At 41.1% G+C, this 18,303-nt stretch overlaps 2 protein-coding genes across 10 annotated transcripts in view; one reads left to right on the forward strand and one right to left on the reverse strand.

Moving 5' to 3' along the window:
• The window catches only part of rab41 (RAB41, member RAS oncogene family), a 209,847-nt gene that overhangs the window by 141,478 nt on the left and 50,066 nt on the right, over window positions 1-18,303 (reverse strand). The window lies entirely within an intron of this gene.
• atp11c (ATPase phospholipid transporting 11C) overlaps window positions 1-18,303 on the forward strand; it is a 44,711-nt gene that overhangs the window by 19,531 nt on the left and 6,877 nt on the right. For all 9 annotated transcript variants that reach the window (XR_009674667.1, XR_009674666.1, XM_061048365.1 and 6 more), the window contains exons 4-28: window positions 3,515-3,595; window positions 5,169-5,276; window positions 6,043-6,171; window positions 6,567-6,655; window positions 7,611-7,661; window positions 8,076-8,140; window positions 8,229-8,310; window positions 8,904-9,054; window positions 9,558-9,755; window positions 10,511-10,681; window positions 11,068-11,279; window positions 11,707-11,778; window positions 11,877-11,950; window positions 12,067-12,170; window positions 12,340-12,521; window positions 13,077-13,343; window positions 13,474-13,651; window positions 14,132-14,234; window positions 14,328-14,473; window positions 14,774-14,833; window positions 15,380-15,507; window positions 16,555-16,690; window positions 16,791-16,856; window positions 16,996-17,099; window positions 17,227-17,383. Coding sequence is in view for 7 of the 9 variants with exons in the window: in XM_061048365.1 (XP_060904348.1) it covers window positions 3,515-3,595; window positions 5,169-5,276; window positions 6,043-6,171; window positions 6,567-6,655; window positions 7,611-7,661; window positions 8,076-8,140; window positions 8,229-8,310; window positions 8,904-9,054; window positions 9,558-9,755; window positions 10,511-10,681; window positions 11,068-11,279; window positions 11,707-11,778; window positions 11,877-11,950; window positions 12,067-12,170; window positions 12,340-12,521; window positions 13,077-13,343; window positions 13,474-13,651; window positions 14,132-14,234; window positions 14,328-14,473; window positions 14,774-14,833; window positions 15,380-15,507; window positions 16,555-16,690; window positions 16,791-16,856; window positions 16,996-17,099; window positions 17,227-17,383 (3,114 nt within the window). In the remaining 2 variants the exon portion in view is untranslated. The remainder of the gene's footprint in view (window positions 1-3,514; window positions 3,596-5,168; window positions 5,277-6,042; window positions 6,172-6,566; window positions 6,656-7,610; window positions 7,662-8,075; window positions 8,141-8,228; window positions 8,311-8,903; window positions 9,055-9,557; window positions 9,756-10,510; window positions 10,682-11,067; window positions 11,280-11,706; window positions 11,779-11,876; window positions 11,951-12,066; window positions 12,171-12,339; window positions 12,522-13,076; window positions 13,344-13,473; window positions 13,652-14,131; window positions 14,235-14,327; window positions 14,474-14,773; window positions 14,834-15,379; window positions 15,508-16,554; window positions 16,691-16,790; window positions 16,857-16,995; window positions 17,100-17,226; window positions 17,384-18,303) is intronic.

Consider the following 18,303-nt stretch of genomic DNA (forward strand, 5'->3'; position numbering starts at 1 on the left):
TGTTTGCACCAAACATGCTAACACACAATAATCGTCAGCGTGTGTGATTTGTGCAGTATAGAGTGTTTGTTTGTGTGTGAACACATTGCATGTGTGTATGTGCTTGTGTGTGATGTATGACTCAGTGGGTGTCCTGGGTTTGCTGACGGTGTTTACCCTCGCTGCAGCGTGGTTGGCGTTTCTCCACTAATCCAGCCTCTCTTGAGGGGCTCCTTATCCTAACCACTCAGTTTTCCCATGCAGCCTGCTATTATATCACAGAGAAGAGTTGAGAGAGAAACAGGTACACAGGCTCTGTGCGCGCTCATTTCTTTACACATCTTGCATCTCACCGACAGAAATAAACCTTCTCACTTTCCCCCGAGAGGCTCTATGCAAATGCTCAACCAACGACCAAATGTCATGCATCCTGCAACTCTGTCCTCTCCTCCTTTTGTATCTCCCTTTTGTCATTTGCTCTCTTTTTTCCCCATTTTTCTTCCCCCCCCTCCTTTCTCTCCCACATTCCACCCATCTCTCTGCAGCGCTGCACTGCTGACGTCAGCAGCCAGGAAGCCCTCTGTACTTCTGAGAGCCACAAATAGACACAGGCTGATAAAAAAGCACCACTCGGCTAAAAATAGCTCTGCATGTCTTTGCTCGAATTTGATCGAACAGGAATAGAACGGGGGACGAGAGTGAGAGAAACGTTGATGAGAGAGCAATGGGAAAAAAGGAGAGAGTGGGAGGGTGGAGGACACCAGGGGCCCACACCCTGGGACCCCTGGAACCTGCTGTCTGTCGCTCACTCTGACACACTTCCCCGGCACAGATGAAGGGCTTTATGCTGCTTTGCTCTTCAGCTCTGATATCACAGCCACACATCAGCATCAGCACACTGTTCACTCCTATCACTGAGGGTTTTTTGGCTTTGCATTTGGTGCAGAGCAGGAAAGGTATTGGGCCATCTGGAAGTTTAACTGGGATTCTTTTGAATCAGTGCAGATAAACTATGCAAGGCGAGCTCTGGGAAAAGTATGTGTTATTATTTGGCTGCTGTACAGTAGCTAAAGGTTTTCTGAAGGTTTTTAGTGTTCCTTGGAGTTTGCTGCTGCAGTATTTTCAATCGGGTATAGTTTTAACCCTCAACTTGTTCCAGAAACGAGGCCTGTCCTTGATGCAGTAATGCCTGTGAAGCTTGCCGAGTCTGATTTCACACACTTTTGTAGTGCAAGATGAAAGAAAGCATTTTTATAGAATCATTGTTGATGAATACTAAAAAAAACACACCAATTGATCCGTCTCTTTTTATAGTCCTCTATTGAACAAATGCCATCAAAATCGAGGGAACCAAAGAAATCACAATCAAACAACATTTTGGCTGAAAGTCTGCTTTGTGAAGCGTACTCTGTGTGCTGTGGTCACACTTTTTTTCAAGTCTGGCCATCTGGCTGCTGCATCAGAGGGACATGATGTCCTCAATTACTCTGTCCTGTAGTTGTTTCTTTTTTTCTCTGGGATCAGCCAATCTTCAATCTAGACATGTGGAGGGATATATACATTGACTTCAAAGCCTAAATGAAGAACGCCATCACAATGACCATCCATTGGTGGGTGACATTGGGGATTGGATAATGCAAACAGTGGAGGTTTAACATAGTCAGGGTACATGGATATTTCCTGCAGAGGAACTCTATAATCCTCTAGCAACGCCTACAGAAATGTGTCATGGGTAATGGGGTCTTTAACACAGAACCCCATTTGCTATCCACATGTGCACACTCTGCTCTTTTTGAGCATTGAGTAATCTCACCTCTGGCGTGCAACACCTGAGGCTACTGCAGCAGAATTATTACTCTTTGCTTCTGTCTTCCACAATTGCTAACCACTACAAATATAATGCAGCCTGTCCTCTAAATCGGCACTCCTCGAAAAAGTCAATGTGCACAACTCCATCACTGCCACCTTGTAATTGTTTTATCCTCCAGTTAATTGAAATGACAGAGAAAGCTTGGGTAGGCTAGTAGAACACAGCTTGCTGTACTTTATATGCGTGTTTGTTTACATGTGTGTTTGTGTGAGTAGGCGTCTGTATGGGTACAGAATGTGACTGCATGTTCAGGTCTATTCAAGATTCAGCGGTGCAGCAGGTTTGTTTTTATTCTCAATTCAAGCACAAGTGAGTAAGAACACTGGAGACTGCTTCAAACCGCATCTCCTGCTCTTTCTTGAGTTGATGTCTGTCTGACAGCGTGTAATGCTCCTGGTCAGAATACCAACGAACTGGATATGTCGTGCCTGTGCGAGCTTGAACACGCTCTCCGGCTCAGGGGGAGAACAGCATGCCTTCTGCAGGATCAGAAATGCCACAGTAAATCCATCTTATGATGGTTTTAAGGAACACACAAACACTCAAGAGCTTTTTTGTCTCGGGATTTTAGCTGTGAGCCTTGGTCATGTGCTGCCCTGGCCAAGGCTGTCGGGGATTACCTGATCACTGACCCCACTCTAAATTCTCATTAAGGATATTCTGCACTTGGGCAGTCCTCTTAATTTTTATCAGTTAATATTTATGTTTTTGTTCATAATGAAGCTTTGACCATTCTTCAACTTGTTTGAGTCCAGCTCCAAACCGTATCATCCTGCATAGTTCTTATGTTTTACCTGTTAGACTCACAGTTATCGGAGATATCAATAAGGGCCAGCTCCTGGCTGGACATTGAAACATTAGTCGACAACTCTTTTAATGTTTTAAACACTGTTAATGTCTTTTTAAAGATATGATTTCCCAGTTGTAATTAACAGTTTGTTTGAGACCTCTGCTGCTTCAGCTCCCAGTAAAATCATGTGAGTGAGGAACACCGAAGGGATCTATAGCTGAAATAGCTAGGTGCAGCTCAGCTCGCACCAAAAGGTCACTTTGAAATTTTCGTGTTATTCCTTTATTATTCTGTGCTGAATTACACTGCAACACTTCTAACAAAAGTACAAATACTGGACTGACAAAGAGCCGGTCACCTCTGTGTTTTCTTTGCTGTTGATTTTGGGCCTTGACTTTCCATGAGCAGCAGTATACTGTACATAAAAATACAACACATACAATATAGTTTGAATCTCACACAGCTCAGTCAGGTAAGGTGAGTCCAGCAAAGATTGTGTTGGCTCTCTCCCTCTGCCTTGGCAGCGACACAGAAGTGCTGGCATGCCTGCAGATAAAGCACTCTGTCCCTTGCCCACTTGATTAAAAGTTCTGTGGTCCAGAACCTTACTGGCTCCCTTTGCAAAATGTAAATGTCTCCCCTGTGTTTCCTCCTGATGATGAAAGGGGGATAATAGAACTGCCTTACAGAAAGAGACTACACCCGGCATTTAGAGGGCAAAACACATCTCAGAAACCATCACCGCAAACTCCTCCCTCTGTGGCCACAAAGACATGGGCTGCAGTAAGCCTTTGAGGACAGTAAATGTGTGTTGATTAAAGAGTGTTAATGTCATACTTCTCTTGAGTGAAATTGTTTCTTTTGCTCCCCTACAGGTGATAGTGGACACACCCACCAGCCCAGTCACCAGTGGCCTACCCTTGTTTTTTGTGATCACAGTAACGGCTATTAAGCAGGTAAGAGGCAGCTTAATGTTGCTAATGAGTGTTCATCAAAGGAATGTTTTTATTAGTGGTCGACCAATATTGTTTTTTTCAGGGCCGATATCGATACAGATTATAAGTAGTTCATGAGACCAATAACTGATGTTTAAAACCAATATGTTTTTACAGAAAAATTAAAACATTTCTGCAGTTTAGAATTGGGAATATTCCAAAGTCCAACACAAGACTTTGTGTAAATGCTTAACCAGAAACTCTGCTCAACGCTGCTCTCGTCTCTGTGCATGTCAGTGGCTTTCAGGCTTTAGCGTTGATTGGATATTACTTGTGTGATGTCAGTCATTCAGGCATTCAGGGCAGGACCCTAGGTGAGACAGGGTGGTGAGTGAAACAGATCCAGAGGGAAAAACCCACCTGCAGCGGAGCCAAGATAGAGCACTTAAATAAAATAATTTGATAATCGGCCAGGCCAATAATGGGTCGACCTCTAGTTTTTCTATTCTGCTTTCTCTTCACTTGTATTTCCTCATATTGTCCCCCCGGTATTATATCCTTCCTCAATCTCCTCTAAACACAATTAGTTCCCCTGCCTTCTTCAATCCCGTGCTGTGCTTTTGTATAAAGTACGTGACTACAGCGCTCTTGAGTTTTGTATTAACATTCTTCATTGGTGAATTCTGACAGCATAAACGACAGAATAGGCTCTGTGGAAATTGGAGAAAAATGGGTAGGAGAGAGAGAGAGTCTATTACAGAGATACAAATGATCAAGCAGAGTGTCGTTTTCTCTCACTCTGTTGTTGCTGAGTCTCAGCTTTAGAAATATTGTTTTAGGATTGTCTTTTTAGTAAGTCGACTGCTGGGGCTTTGAAATGCACAATAGTGGGCGGACTTCCTTCTGAAAATATGTGGGGTGCACTGATAGTGCCGGACCGCCTTCAGACAGGCTTTGAAGTAGGACACCAAGGCGATCTGCCCGACTCCATTAGTCAGGCTAAGGTGAACTGTATGGTTCGACTGACCATCCGTGGAACACCTCCCCTGCCTCCCTTGCCTCCCTTGCCTCTCTCCCCCTTTCATCCACCTGCCATCACTGCTTTGCATCACTCAACCACATTTTCTCTCTCCTCTTATCATCTTCCTTGGTAATCCAACTTTTGGCTTGAAATCCATCTTGGCACACACTGTGGTTTCCTTCCTTCGTACCCTTTGCATCTCTTCAGCATCTCCTCAATCTCTATCGCTATCTTAAAGTACTTGTGAAGGCTACACCAGGCTCTGTGGCTTATGCTGCTGCTCCAGCAGCCCCTGGAATTATGTTTTTACCTAGCTCAGTATTATTTCATGATATACTGTTTCAATTTAATACTGGACAATTGCTTTTCCATCCTGCTGCTGCAGGCACTTTTTTTAAATAGTAATAAAATAATAATTGTGAAGATTGACTTTATTTTGTTAGCAGACACGATGTTTCTATCTAACAGTTTAAGTTCCACTGTCCTGTAGGTAATAATACTACGAAGACCATATTTTGGAGTTTTCTAGGACTAAGCAAATGATGTTAACCTGATTCTCATATGCTGCCATAGGGCTATGAGGACTGGCTACGGCACAAAGCTGACAATGAGGTGAACAAGTACCCAGTAACAGTGCTGGAGGACGGCCGGAGGATACGGAAGGAGAGTGAGAAGATCAAGGTACATTTTATATTTCCTTGGAGACATGTCCAAAGAGAAGCTGCTGGCAGCTTGACACGACAGTGTTTGGAATAAATGCACAGGGGAGAACATGCACTGCTAAACTGATTACATGTTCAAACACGGCAGTGATGGTAATTATGAATCCAGGGTATGTTGTGCACGCTATTTCTCCAATACAGAATCACCTGATTGTTGTATGCTACAGTATTTGTTTTAAGGATGTATGGGTGTCAGTCGGGTTAAACAGGCATTAAAATATTAAAGTTAAACCATGATGGTATTCATTAATAATAATTACATCAGAAAATGCAAACTTACGTATATTTTAATATTTAGAGTTAAACAAATTACTTGTTGTCATACTAAAGGGCTGCTAGTGCGGCTGACACCACTGAGAATCAAGATCCAGCTGTCAAAACCAAAACATTGTCACTCTGTGTGAGTCTTTGGACAGCTGTATCCAGTACAGGAGCTCACACAACAGGAGGGTGTCTCCTACTGCTGAAAGGACAAGAGCTCAAGTAAACATTTAGAAAGTCAAAATAACTTGGTTGGCAGTTGTTTGCTAATTTGAAATCAGAACTGATGCATTTAATTTGGAGTCCTTCTGCTCCCTGGTGGTAATACTGCTCAAAGCTGTGATTGTTTAAACCTTCGCCACTAATGCCATGACAGAGCTCGATGATCTGGTGACTCATAACTTGGAGAAAGTAAACCATCATCATTCCTAAAAGGCTGTGTTTGGATGTGTTTGTTTTATCAGGTCGGAGATGTTGTGGAGGTGGAGGAAGATAAGACCTTTCCCTGTGATTTAATACTGCTGCAGTCTAGCCGAGACGACGACACATGTTTTGTTACCACAGCAAGTCTGGATGGAGAGTCAAACCATAAAGTAAGAGGGAGCACTCTGCTGTCCCCACCTTATTCAATTATGTGTATGATTAAGTTGTAGGTGGTTACTTTGTAAGGATTATTGTCCAAAATGTGGCTTTCATTGGTTATAGTTTATAAACGTGATGCTTTTAAAGATTAGAGAAGGTATGATCTAGAATTGTGTTCTTCAGTAAATATGTTCAAGTTATTTAACATCACAATTGTCTAGTTCTTCAAAAGTACATATTTCTGTCTTTTTTCTGTGCTCAAGTTTCAGTCACAGTGTTTAGGTATTTGAGGTCTCCTTATTTTCATGTAGTGTCTGTGAGTGTGAGGTAGGGGAAAGCTAAAATGATCTCTTGACCTGAGCCGAGGGACGCTCACACTCTCCCTCTCTCTCCACCTCCTCTACAGACACACTACACAGTGCCAGACACTGAGAAGGATCTGGAATCCCTCAACGCCACCATTGAGTGTGAACAGCCGCAGCCTGACCTTTACAAGTAGGAACTCATCATGTGGCCTCAACAAGTTTACACCACAAGCATGTTTTGCCTTGCGTTAACTTAATGCTGGTTGAAAGTGTGTTCAAGGACACTAATGTAAACATGTGCGTTGTTAAATGGAGAGGTTCTTCAAAGCCTTAATACACTTACCAGTGTTTCCCCTACCATTATATTAGGGGGGCGGCCCGTCCCCCCAATGGCCTCCCCTGCCCACCCTTGAAGGTCAAGTTAATATATATATATATTTTTTTTAGATTTAATTTTGGGCTTTTTGTTCATTTATTGTAGAGATAGGATAGTGGATAGAGTTGGAAATCAGGGAAAGAAGTCATTTAAGGATATCTTTCCGATAGAACAGGACAGCTGTCATTAAAAGTAACACATGAACACCAAGATTCCTTCAAGTGTTTGTGTCGGCGTCCGTCTGCCCGCACCCCCCCACCCCCCCAAAACTGTAAACCTAGGGGAAACACTGCTTACTTTAGTTTTATATTAGGAATGGTGAAAGTAGGCCTGATAATTAGAGTTTTCTTTGGTGAGCTCATCCTAAAGCCGATATTTATTAGTTTTAGGAATCTCAGATCTGTCCACAGACATCCTGTGGCTCCCCCCTTTATGCAAGTTGTAGGAATATTGTCATTGGCATCAGAAAGGTGTTTGAGACGGGCAAAGTAAGCCGTGGCTCCAAATGCCTGCTATTCAGTCAACAAAACTGACAGCATGCTGCTGGCTAACCACCAGTGATCAGCTGGCTCCCAAATTTCTGCAACTGATTTTAGGTCACTGAGTATCTACAGTTTTCCATCTTAAGATACCTTTGCAGTTTTCGGATACCTCAATTTTAAATCCAGTGTTTTATGAACAGATTGAATTATACATGAAAGAAATGATCAGATGTGCTGTTTTCACAAAGGTCTATAGCGTCTGAGTGTTTATGTCATTTCTGTTCTAGGTTTGTTGGACGCATGCACATCTACAAAACCAATCAAGAGCCTGCAGTAAGGTGAGAGCACTCATGCACAACTGACTCAGTGAACACTAAATCCAACCACAGTTTATTTGAGCACTCACTTTCTTCCCTTTGAATCACCAAAAATGCATTATTCCATTGACCCTCCATTGTAGAAAAGCTGTAAAACAGGCTGGCTTGGCTGCTGCCCCTGCTTCCAAAGCTCTCCCACAGGCATCTATCACTGACTATTTTGTAATGGCCGTATAAACAAATGCCAGTGTCCTTCTCAAGAACACTGAGACTGGTGAAAGCCCAGACCGCAGTAGTACTGTGTATTGTCACTGTGAATTTTAGAGTAGATGCCAGCTTGCCTGCCAGGTTTCCATTTAGAGAATGGGGGGGAGTGTGTTGATTACACAGCTTCTGTGTGCCTGAACTGTTTGATCTGCTGATGTGATTGTGCAGGTCTTTGGGCCCAGAAAACCTTCTGCTGAAAGGGGCAACTTTAAAGAACACTCAGAAAATCTGTGGTGAGTCAAATGGTTTTTGACTTTATTACAACAATATATTAGTGAGGCTCAGTATCTTAAGACATTCTTCTCTTTTTTCTTTCTGCAGGTGTTGCAGTTTACACAGGCATGGAGACAAAGATGGCCCTTAACTACCAGGGCAAGTCTCAGAAACGCTCGGCTGTGGAGAAGTAGGTTTAGAAGAATTGTTGTAGAGATGTTTGGCAGGGGTGGGGCAAATTATGGCGGCATGCATGTGCATGCATCAGTGTTTATCTTTTCGGTGTTTTGTTTTTCGCTACAGTTTCTACCCGAGGGCGGTAACTGCACTTAACACTGCAAAACAATGATTGTGCAATCTGTATCTGTACCCCAATGGAATGTGGATGAATGTGGATGAATGTGCGTTAAAGTGTGATGTGTTTTTAGATTGTATTTTATTTCTAGCACTTTATAAAGGGTTCTTTGCACTGACCAAATTTTGTTGTACTTGTACAATGACAAATACAGCTATTCTATTCTATTCTAATTATCGCTAGGTAATTAGTTACCTTGAGGGGGGCTTTTTCTGTCTTATGACAAGCTTTGAAAACAGATTGAAATTTCTCAAAGATTTGATCAGATCAGTATGGTGTAATCAGTGTATCGGGATATTATCCTTATCATGGGCTATGTATTGCATATTGTATCATGGTGTTATGAATTACCCTATGAACCCCATCCCTAATGTTTGAAATACATGAAATACTAGTGGCACTCCCTTATATAATTTCCTATTTTCCAGGTCCATCAATGCCTTCCTTCTGGTTTACCTTTGCATATTGGTTAGCAAGGCTCTAGTGTGCACAACATTAAAGTATGTGTGGCAGGGCAAGCCCGGACAAGATGAGCCTTGGTATAATGAGAAAACCCAGAGAGAGAAGGACACCAATCTGGTGAGTACACAGTAAAGGAACCTGCCTGTCTTTGTAGTCAAAGCAATCAACTATCAGAAGAGTCCATGACAAAACTTTCTAAAAAATGGTATGAATAAACATGAGCAAAGTAGCATCTTAAAGTCCTTGATAACATTACATCAGTACTCTTTATAATGTGTATCACAGTTGTTTCCTGAACCTTGGAGGCTGCAGTTAATACAGAAAATACTCACCCTGTAGAGCTCAAAGTTTCATTGTAAAACTGCATTTTACTAGCCCTAGCCTCTCCTGATTCAGACTCATAAAACTCTTCTTGGGGAGAAGGCCACTGCAGACCTATATTGTGATATGATCCATTTCATTGGTTGTTAACCTTCTGCTGTAGCCCCTCATGAACTGTTAACACTGTGTTACAACTGTGCTGTCGCTGCCTGCTTATGTGTAGTTTGGGTAATGTAGGCCTATTCATCTCAACTCAAGATATACATTAAAAATGGTGTCTGTTTTCATTTTTCCAACAGTACCTAAAGATGTTCACGGACTTCCTGTCATTCATGGTGCTCTTCAACTTCATCATCCCCGTGTCCATGTATGTGACGGTTGAGATGCAAAAGTTTTTAGGATCCTTTTTCATCACCTGGGACAAGGACTTCTTCGACCCCGAAATCAAGGAGGGAGCGCTGGTCAACACGTCAGACCTCAACGAGGAGCTGGGACAGGTCAGGAAGAAGGACAGCAGTTTATGTCTTCGTGGAGTTGATTTCTGAAAGTCAGCATTCCCACTTATTAATAATGCATAATGTTTTATTCTTCTTTCAAGGCATTTCAAAGTCCTGTATTATTATAAAATGGAACAAGGTGTCCTTGAATGTTGATTAAATCAGAAAAATGTACAAGTGGTGGCACTAGATTGTAGCATTTGAAGCCTTTGCTTCCTGGAAGAATAACCCTTATTATATTATCAACCCTTTTTAGAAATGTGGACCTTTTTTCAAACAACAAATATGCCGTGTCCATTAATGATGTCCACATGAAAGTTAAGAACACCAACTTGTCTTATATGATTCAGGCTCTGGATAAAGAAGCTCCTAACATGGATTGATTCACAGTTAGTGCCAACCATATACTAAACTAATAGGAAAAAATCTACTGATGTAGGTGTTGCTATAATTAGAATTGACTTTTCAGTAATTCTTGAAATTAGTCCTGCCTATAAAAACACCAGATTCCCTGCACTGTCCTGACTTCACCTGTTTTATCTCACTTTAAACTCAAACACTGCTGCCGTAGATCAGTCACACTTGGTTTGTCGGATGATTACCTCAATTAAAGGTGATGCTTCGTTAAACGGGATGAATTGTAATTCTTCCTGTGGGTTACTGCCTCATCTTATTGTTAGACTTGTTAAATCTGCAGGCTGAATTTTTATGGGTTTGAAATTGTCCGTCATGTCCATTTATGACATTGCTTGAAGGTGGAGTACGTCTTCACAGACAAGACTGGCACCCTTACTCAGAACAACATGGAGTTCATCGAGTGCTGCATCGACGGCTTCCAGTACAAGTACCAGGATACAAGCTCTGAGCTGGACGGATTCTGTGTCCCAGATGGACCTGTGAGCAAACTACAGCAGAAAGCCGGCAGGGTGGGTGTTGCAGCATCCCTCCATCTGTTGTAAAAAAAAAAAAAACACTCACTCACACACAAGCGGCACCATATGGACATTACATAGCTCGCTGCTCAGAAAAACCCTTCATAGGTCACCTACATACATCCTCCTTGACATGTCAACATAGAGGGGAGCAAATTGACTTTGTGCTCTTTTAGCTTGAGCACCTGATCACACTCGACAGACTGTTGCACTTTAACACACATGGTGATAAGAAGTCAGTGTAGACAAATAGCTGTAAATTCTGAGCTTTATCTGAACTCCAGCTTCTGTATGTGTCTTTTTTATGAGGCTGTAAATGAATTAATTCAGTCCTTTATCTCATCTTACTGATCTTAATCATGTTCACTTTGTGTTACTAGGAGAGGGAGGACTTGTTTCTTCGTGCCCTGTGCCTGTGCCACACAGTCCAGGTGAAGGAGTCTTCAGAGCAGGGTCAAGGCCAAGGGGACGGACTGACAAACCAGGTGGATGGCTTAGGGGTGGATGGAGAGGTGCTCCATCCAGCTCATGAGCAGAGAGGCTTTATAGCCTCCTCACCTGATGAGGTTGCTCTGGTCAAGGGTGCAATGAGGTAAGAGAGAGGCTGTAGTCACACAGGGAAATGAACTGCCATTAAGACAGTTGTAGAAAGATCAAGCATGTTATTTGAATATGAATATATTATAGAGTGTTTAAATTGTATTTATTCAACAATTGTTATAGCTCACGGTTTCTTTGTAAGACTGGTCCTTTTATCCTTTTATTGAGACGGATCCTTTAATTATTTTGATACAGTCTGTTTATTTTTCAGTCTGCTTAAAATCTGTATTTATTTTTATATTTTATTTCATAATTTGCCCTTGTGTATTTGTTTCCATCACTATTTGCTGTGATTTTATTTGTCTTTTATGTACAAGCTGCTCCAAACAAATTGCCTCTAGAGAGATTGATAAAGTTGTCTGAATTGAATTAATGAGTACATGAATTGCTCATTTGTGAGGATTTGTCTCCATCTGCAGGTACGGCTTCACATTTCTGGGCCTGGAGAGCAAATCTATGAAAATTCTCAACAGGAACAAGGACATTGAAATGTAAGTTAGTACCGGTAATTACATCAAAGTTTTTGATTAACATATTTTCCTGCTTTGATTTATTTTTGACTTCTTTGTATTTGTTTCACTTCCCAAAGGTATGAACTCCTTCATGTGTTGAACTTTGATCCTGTAAGAAGGCGAATGAGTGTAATAGTCAGATCCAAATCAGGTGAGCATGGGTTCACTGTCGGGTTTATTGCATTGACTTTGATTTAATGTTGGTTATAAAACACTTAACAAGCGTTGCACTTTAAAGTTTGTTTGTTTCTGTGTTTGTGTGTTCAGGTGAGACACTGCTCTTCTGTAAGGGAGCTGACTCTTCCATCTTTCCCCGTGTCAAACAAGAGGAGGTCGAAAGGATACGCATGCATGTGGAGCGTAATGCAACAGTAGGTGCCATAACCAAACTGCCTTTCCAAATCATGTCGTTTTTAAAATGTTCAGATTTATATAATGTGTGACTCTGGGGTCATACAGGGTTACATTTATAATAACAATGATGGCAGACTTTTTGTGCCTTCTTTCATGACATTGGTTGCTTTGTGTGTCGCTGTTCAGGAGGGCTACAGGACGCTCTGTGTGGCCTACAAATATCTAAGTGAAGAGGAGTACGCCCAGGCAGATGCAGGACTGAGGGAAGCTCGGCTGGCTCTGCAGGACAGAGAGCAGAAGCTCATGTCTGTTTACAATCAGGTGGAGACCGGCATGAGTCTGATAGGAGCAACTGCTGTAGAAGATCGGTGGGTGCTTACACAACTCAACCACACAGCTCTCACTTGAATAGCTGATGTTTTAATGTTCTCCAAAGACTTGGATTTTTTTTTTCCTTCCTCGCATCTTCCCCATCCCTCCATTTAGAGAAATCTCAAAATACATTTGAAATAGACAGGAGAGGCCAAAAGTTTCATGGAGCCAGCAATAGAAAACCTACCAGAAACATCCTATTCTAAATAATTTACTATCCTCAGAAGATTTCTTCTTCTGCTTATGCAACCACAACACCTCCTGCAGCTTTTTTATATTAGACCTTAGGCCTTTTGGCACCTTTTTCCTGCTTCATGCCTTTTTAACACATCACCCATCCTGATAGTGTTCTTCTCAGTATGACACTGTCTATTCTATCACAATTATTTACAGTGACAGCTAAAAGTCCCAGCTTATCTGAATTTTTATTTTGTGAGTTTAGGCTGCCATCTTGTGGTTGACATTAGGTACTCTTCCACATTCCAAGATTTAAAAACGTCATTAAAGGCTGTACTTTGACTTGTTCCATTTCTTTTGCTTTCTTTCCCCAGGCTTCAAGAGGAGGCAGCAGAGACCATGGAGGCTCTGCAGGGGGCGGGCATGAATGTTTGGGTCCTTACAGGGGATAAGATGGAGACGGCAAAGTCCACCTGTTATGCTTGTAGATTGTTCCAGAGAAGTACAGAGCTGCTGGAGCTGACAGTGCGTACTCTGGAGGATGGAGGGAGAAGGCGTGAGGAACGACTGCACGAGCTCTTGCTTGAATACCATAAGAAAGCCGTGCAGGATGCACCACCAGTTAAAGCAGGTGTCACCAGGTTAGTACCATGACTCACAGGGTCTCAGTATTTGGACTGAGTTTGATATTTTGCTCTTGAATCAGGATAATCATGTAATCATACAAATCTTATTGATGATTAAACGGATTGCCCTGTTTTGTTTTTTTAGGAGCTGGTCTTCGGCAAACCAGGATTACGGTTTTATCATAGATGGAGCCACTCTTTCGATGGTGCTAAACTCCTCCTCTGAATCCAACGCGAGTCGCTACAAGAACCTGTTCCTGCAGATCTGTCAGAACTGTACAGCTGTGCTCTGCTGCCGCATGGCTCCTCTACAGAAGGCCCAGGTCAGATCAGTCAGTTACAACGTGGAAAATGTTAACTTATTTAGGAGTTTAAATAATAATGTTTTTTGCAAATAGAATAAATAGATGTTTGTTGTCATTTTACAGATGAATTAAAATCTGTTGCACAATTCTGTTGCAGAGCTTAAATAGAATCCGAGAAAATAAACGTAACAGTAAAAAAACCCATACTTAAACAAGTATATAAAAAAATGCAAACAAAGTTCCAATGTATAAAGACATAAGGTAGAAGTTGCTGTATAATAAATAATATGAAATAAAAATACTGCACCAGTTTTAATTAAATAAGAATATTGCATTTGTAATTGCACAGAAACATTTGCAGTATTGTCCAAAGTGTCTATTCAGCCTGCAGTGCAGTGTTCTTTATTGCAGTGTTCAGATTGGTGATAGCTTTGGGATACAAACTCATCAAATACATTCATTATTATTTACTGTTCCTCTCTGCATCGCTTCCTTTAGATTGTTAAGATGGTGAAGAACTCCAAAGGATGCCCCATCACCCTTTCCATTGGAGATGGTGCCAATGATGTCAGCATGATTTTGGAAGCTCATGTTGGTATTGGTAAGAAGTCTTGTGTTGAAGCTCACAGATCTGTTTCTGTTTTTCTGGGGAAGTGTAGATTTTGTGACTTGATTTGTGTTCTTGGTGTTTCAGGTATTAAGGGTAAAGAGGGACGACAGGCAGTGAGGAACAGCGATTACGCCATCCCCAAACTCAAGCACCTCAAGAAACTTTTGTTGGCTCATGGACACCTCTACTATGTTCGAATTGCACACCTGGTGCAATATTTCTTTTACAAGGTAAGAGGAGTACTGACTTTACATCTTCAGACTAAGAACTTGTTGTAAGTTTCAGCAAAGTCTGTTTCCTAAACAAATCCACACACTTGACTTCATGTGATGGAATAAATCTTCCTCATGAATTGAGAATGCTTTTTGGCTTAATTAATTTGTAATTTTATACTTTATTTATCCCTGAGGGTGAATTCAGATCTATATATTGCATTATTCAGCACTTCACTGTTTGAATTCATTTCATGTTCTTTGATGTTTCCATCCACCATCGTGAGCCTTGTTCTCTTTCTCTCTGTTTGCCTGCAGAACCTTTGCTTCATCTTACCTCAGTTTTTGTACCAGTTCTTCTGTGGCTATTCCCAGCAAGTGAGTATGAGCGGAGACCCTTTAAAGTTCAAAGATGTTGTGAAGATGAAAGGAGGCGGTGTCCCTTGAATCCAGGAGTCCTAGTCCTCCTGAATGTTCGACTCTTTCCCTCCGATTTGCCCCTACCTCACTGCCCCTGGGATGTCTGACCTCTGATTGATTTGTTTTATACTGACTTTAATTGCATTGCACTTCTGTGTGTCATTATGTGAGTAATTTTCTTCCACCATGGTACCTTGTGGATATTATATAATCATGACTTAATGATGCATTATATGTATTGTAGTATGGAGTAGTTGATCTCATACCAATTTGGTTGCAGTTTTGTATTTTGTTATTCCTTTTGTTAAAATATGAATGTCCTCATCCCTGACATAGATCAATCATAAGTTGATAAAAGATCTATATAAGCTTGCTTATATATCTTTGTTTGTGTAAGTATGATGGTGTGTGTGAGTTTTGTCCTCTCCGTGATATTAACCCCTGGTTGACCCGTCCCTCCTCCTCCTCCTCCTTTCCCCTTCCTCCTGCTCCCATCCTCCCCAGCCCCTGTATGACGCGGCCTATCTGACGATGTACAACATCTGCTTCACCTCTATGCCCATCCTGGCTTACAGTCTCCTCGAGCAGCACATTTGTATTGAGGTTCTGCTGGACAATGCTACCCTCTACAGGTAAACAAAGGAACCTACCTGTACATGCAGTATGTTTGAAGCTATACACACATGCCTGCTAAGTTACTTACTTCATGTAAAGATGAGCAATATTCACATCAGTTCAGATTTCCCCCTCTATAAGACACAGGAGCACTAGTTAGAACGATAAGAACTTGACTATTTGATTGTATGGTCATCCTTTTTTTTTAAAGAAATTATAAAAAATTGTAAAACAGAAGACGAATAGTAAAGTCACAAAATCAAAGAGACATCACAGCAGTTACTACAAAACTATATGTTAAATGGAAAAATGGAATGAAGGAAAGAAGAAGGACAAAAATAGGAATGGGGTATAGAGGAAGGGAAAAGGAGAAAAAAATAAATACAAGCATACACTCGAATTACACACACACACACACACACACACACACACACACACACACACACACACACACACACACACACATACACAAGCAGGGCCCTTCAACACCCTCAACATACAAAATTGTAAAACATTATTATTACTCCCTGCTTGCCTGTTTTGTCTTTGTCTATGCTGTGCATTGTATCGTCGTGTCTCCCCTGTCAAAAAAAACAAACACTTTAGACACTTATACAAACACAGAGTAATAATGGGTACATTATAATGACCATAACTGGTTTACACTATCTGTTTTTACAACCTATATCATTGACCTAGACCTAAAATAATTTCCTTAGTATTCTGTGTCAGATGTTAAGTCATCTCCTGTTTTATGCCGTTTCCGAGCCAAATCTCAAGCATTTGATTTAAATTCCTCTCCAACTCTACCCTCTCTTCACACTTGTTCAATTTCACATGAACATATTAAATAGTTTTGTAGAAGCTAAAAAAACAAAAAAAAAAAACATATGTTACTTCTTTTTAGAATAAGCTCATGCTTTTGCTCCATTGAACTGTATTGTTCTCACTGCTGTTAGTTGAATTATTTTGTCAGTAGGGAGACTTGTTCTCATTCCTCACTCAAATATTTGAGACTTTGAACACTGATGTTGTACTTTTCTCTCTTTCATAACTATGTTCAGAGACATTGCCAAGAACGCCATGTTGCGGTGGGGACTGTTCCTCTACTGGACTTTACTTGGAGTCTTCCATGGCTTGCTCTTCTTCTTTGGTGTCCGGTTTTTGTTCAGTAACCCTGCACTGCAGGATAACGGCCAGGTGTGATTTAACTCCTTTTTCTTCATGAAAATAATATTGAAATCACTTCTTAAGTAATGTCTCTTAAGTAAAATTGCTCTTTTATCTTATTTGAATCCAGGTATTTGGCAACTGGTCGTATGGAACGATTGTCTTCACTGTCCTTGTCTTCACTGTCACACTTAAGGTAAATTATTCTGATTTGTATTTGTCTTATTTCTTGTAGATTCAGAGGTTTCATATGAATGCATCTAAGTGCTCATTGAGAACATAGAGTTTGTAGACGAGTGTTGGATATTTGACATCTGTTTTATTTTTAATTGTAGCTTGCTCTGGACACACGGCACTGGACATGGATCAACCACTTTGTAATTTGGGGCTCCCTGGCTTTCTACGTGTTTTTCAGCTTTTTCTGGGGAGGAATAATATGGTAAGGAAAAACAACTCGAAATAAATCAACCTATGTAGTTATATAAGCTTAACTATTATATTGTATTCCCATTCAACCCATGTTGTTCCTGCAGTCCTTGTAAACCAAAGTCTTCCCTCTCCTGCAGGCCTTTCCTGAAGCAGCAGCGTTTGTACTTTGTGTTTGCCAACATGCTGAGCTCAGTGTCAGCATGGCTGGTCATCATCTTGCTCATCCTCGTCAGCCTACTGCCAGAGATCCTGCTTGTGGTGTTCCGCAAGCCCCGAGGGCCCAACGCTCGACAGGTAAGAGCTGAAACACATACACACACTTGACCTGACACACATATTCGCACTCTACTTCTCTCTCTCTCGCTCTCTCTCTCTCTCTCTCTCTCTCTCTCTCTCTGTCCCAGATTTACAGCAACCAAACCTTCTATAAATATGTCACAATTTAACCACTTATTTTCTCAAGGATTCTGTTGTGGATAATGGAGCCCATATTTGATTTATTTTACTGTGAGGTGAAATAGGTCGACATGGTTTAGTCACAAGATGGATTGAAGTCAAGTCCGTCAAATACAAACGGATTTCTCCTTTATGGGACTCTTTGCCTTCAATAACACTGCCTTCCTCTGTTCATCAATGTACAAAGTTTATACCAGCTGGTCTCCAAAAACACACACACACACACCCCTCTAATCCATGACATCACTGCACTAGCTTTGATGACACATAATCCAAAGGGTAAGGTATGTTTTTCTGATAAATTGGCTCTTTATCCCCTTTTGTATTTAGAAGTTTAAGATGTCTCTAAAAATAATTCCACATTTTTTTCTTTAGGATATAATGTAGTTTCCACATTCCAAGATAAAAGAATAATATAACAGAACAATTAACCAGGCTTTTTTCCTTGATTGCATCTTAATGACCGTTTATATGATTTGATTCGTTTCTTTAACAGGGACACATGCCGTGAACATTGCTTCATATATTAAATACAAAGTAGATGCCATGCAAACCGGTTTCTAGCCGTGGCTAATTTGCAGCCCCTGTCCCTGGCTAGGCTTTTAGGTTTAAAACAGAATAGCAGATTATTTGCTAGTTGTTGGTGTGACTGTTGAGGGACAGTCAGATTTTCCCATCAGTTTCCTCCAAAAGACGACTTTCCCCCGACATACTTTGTCATTAGCTCTCCATGTGGCTAATGTGTTTACCAAGCAGCT

Source organism: Labrus mixtus, chromosome 10, assembly GCF_963584025.1.
Source record: "Labrus mixtus chromosome 10, fLabMix1.1, whole genome shotgun sequence".
In the NCBI taxonomy this organism is placed as follows: Eukaryota; Metazoa; Chordata; class Actinopteri; order Labriformes; family Labridae; genus Labrus; species Labrus mixtus.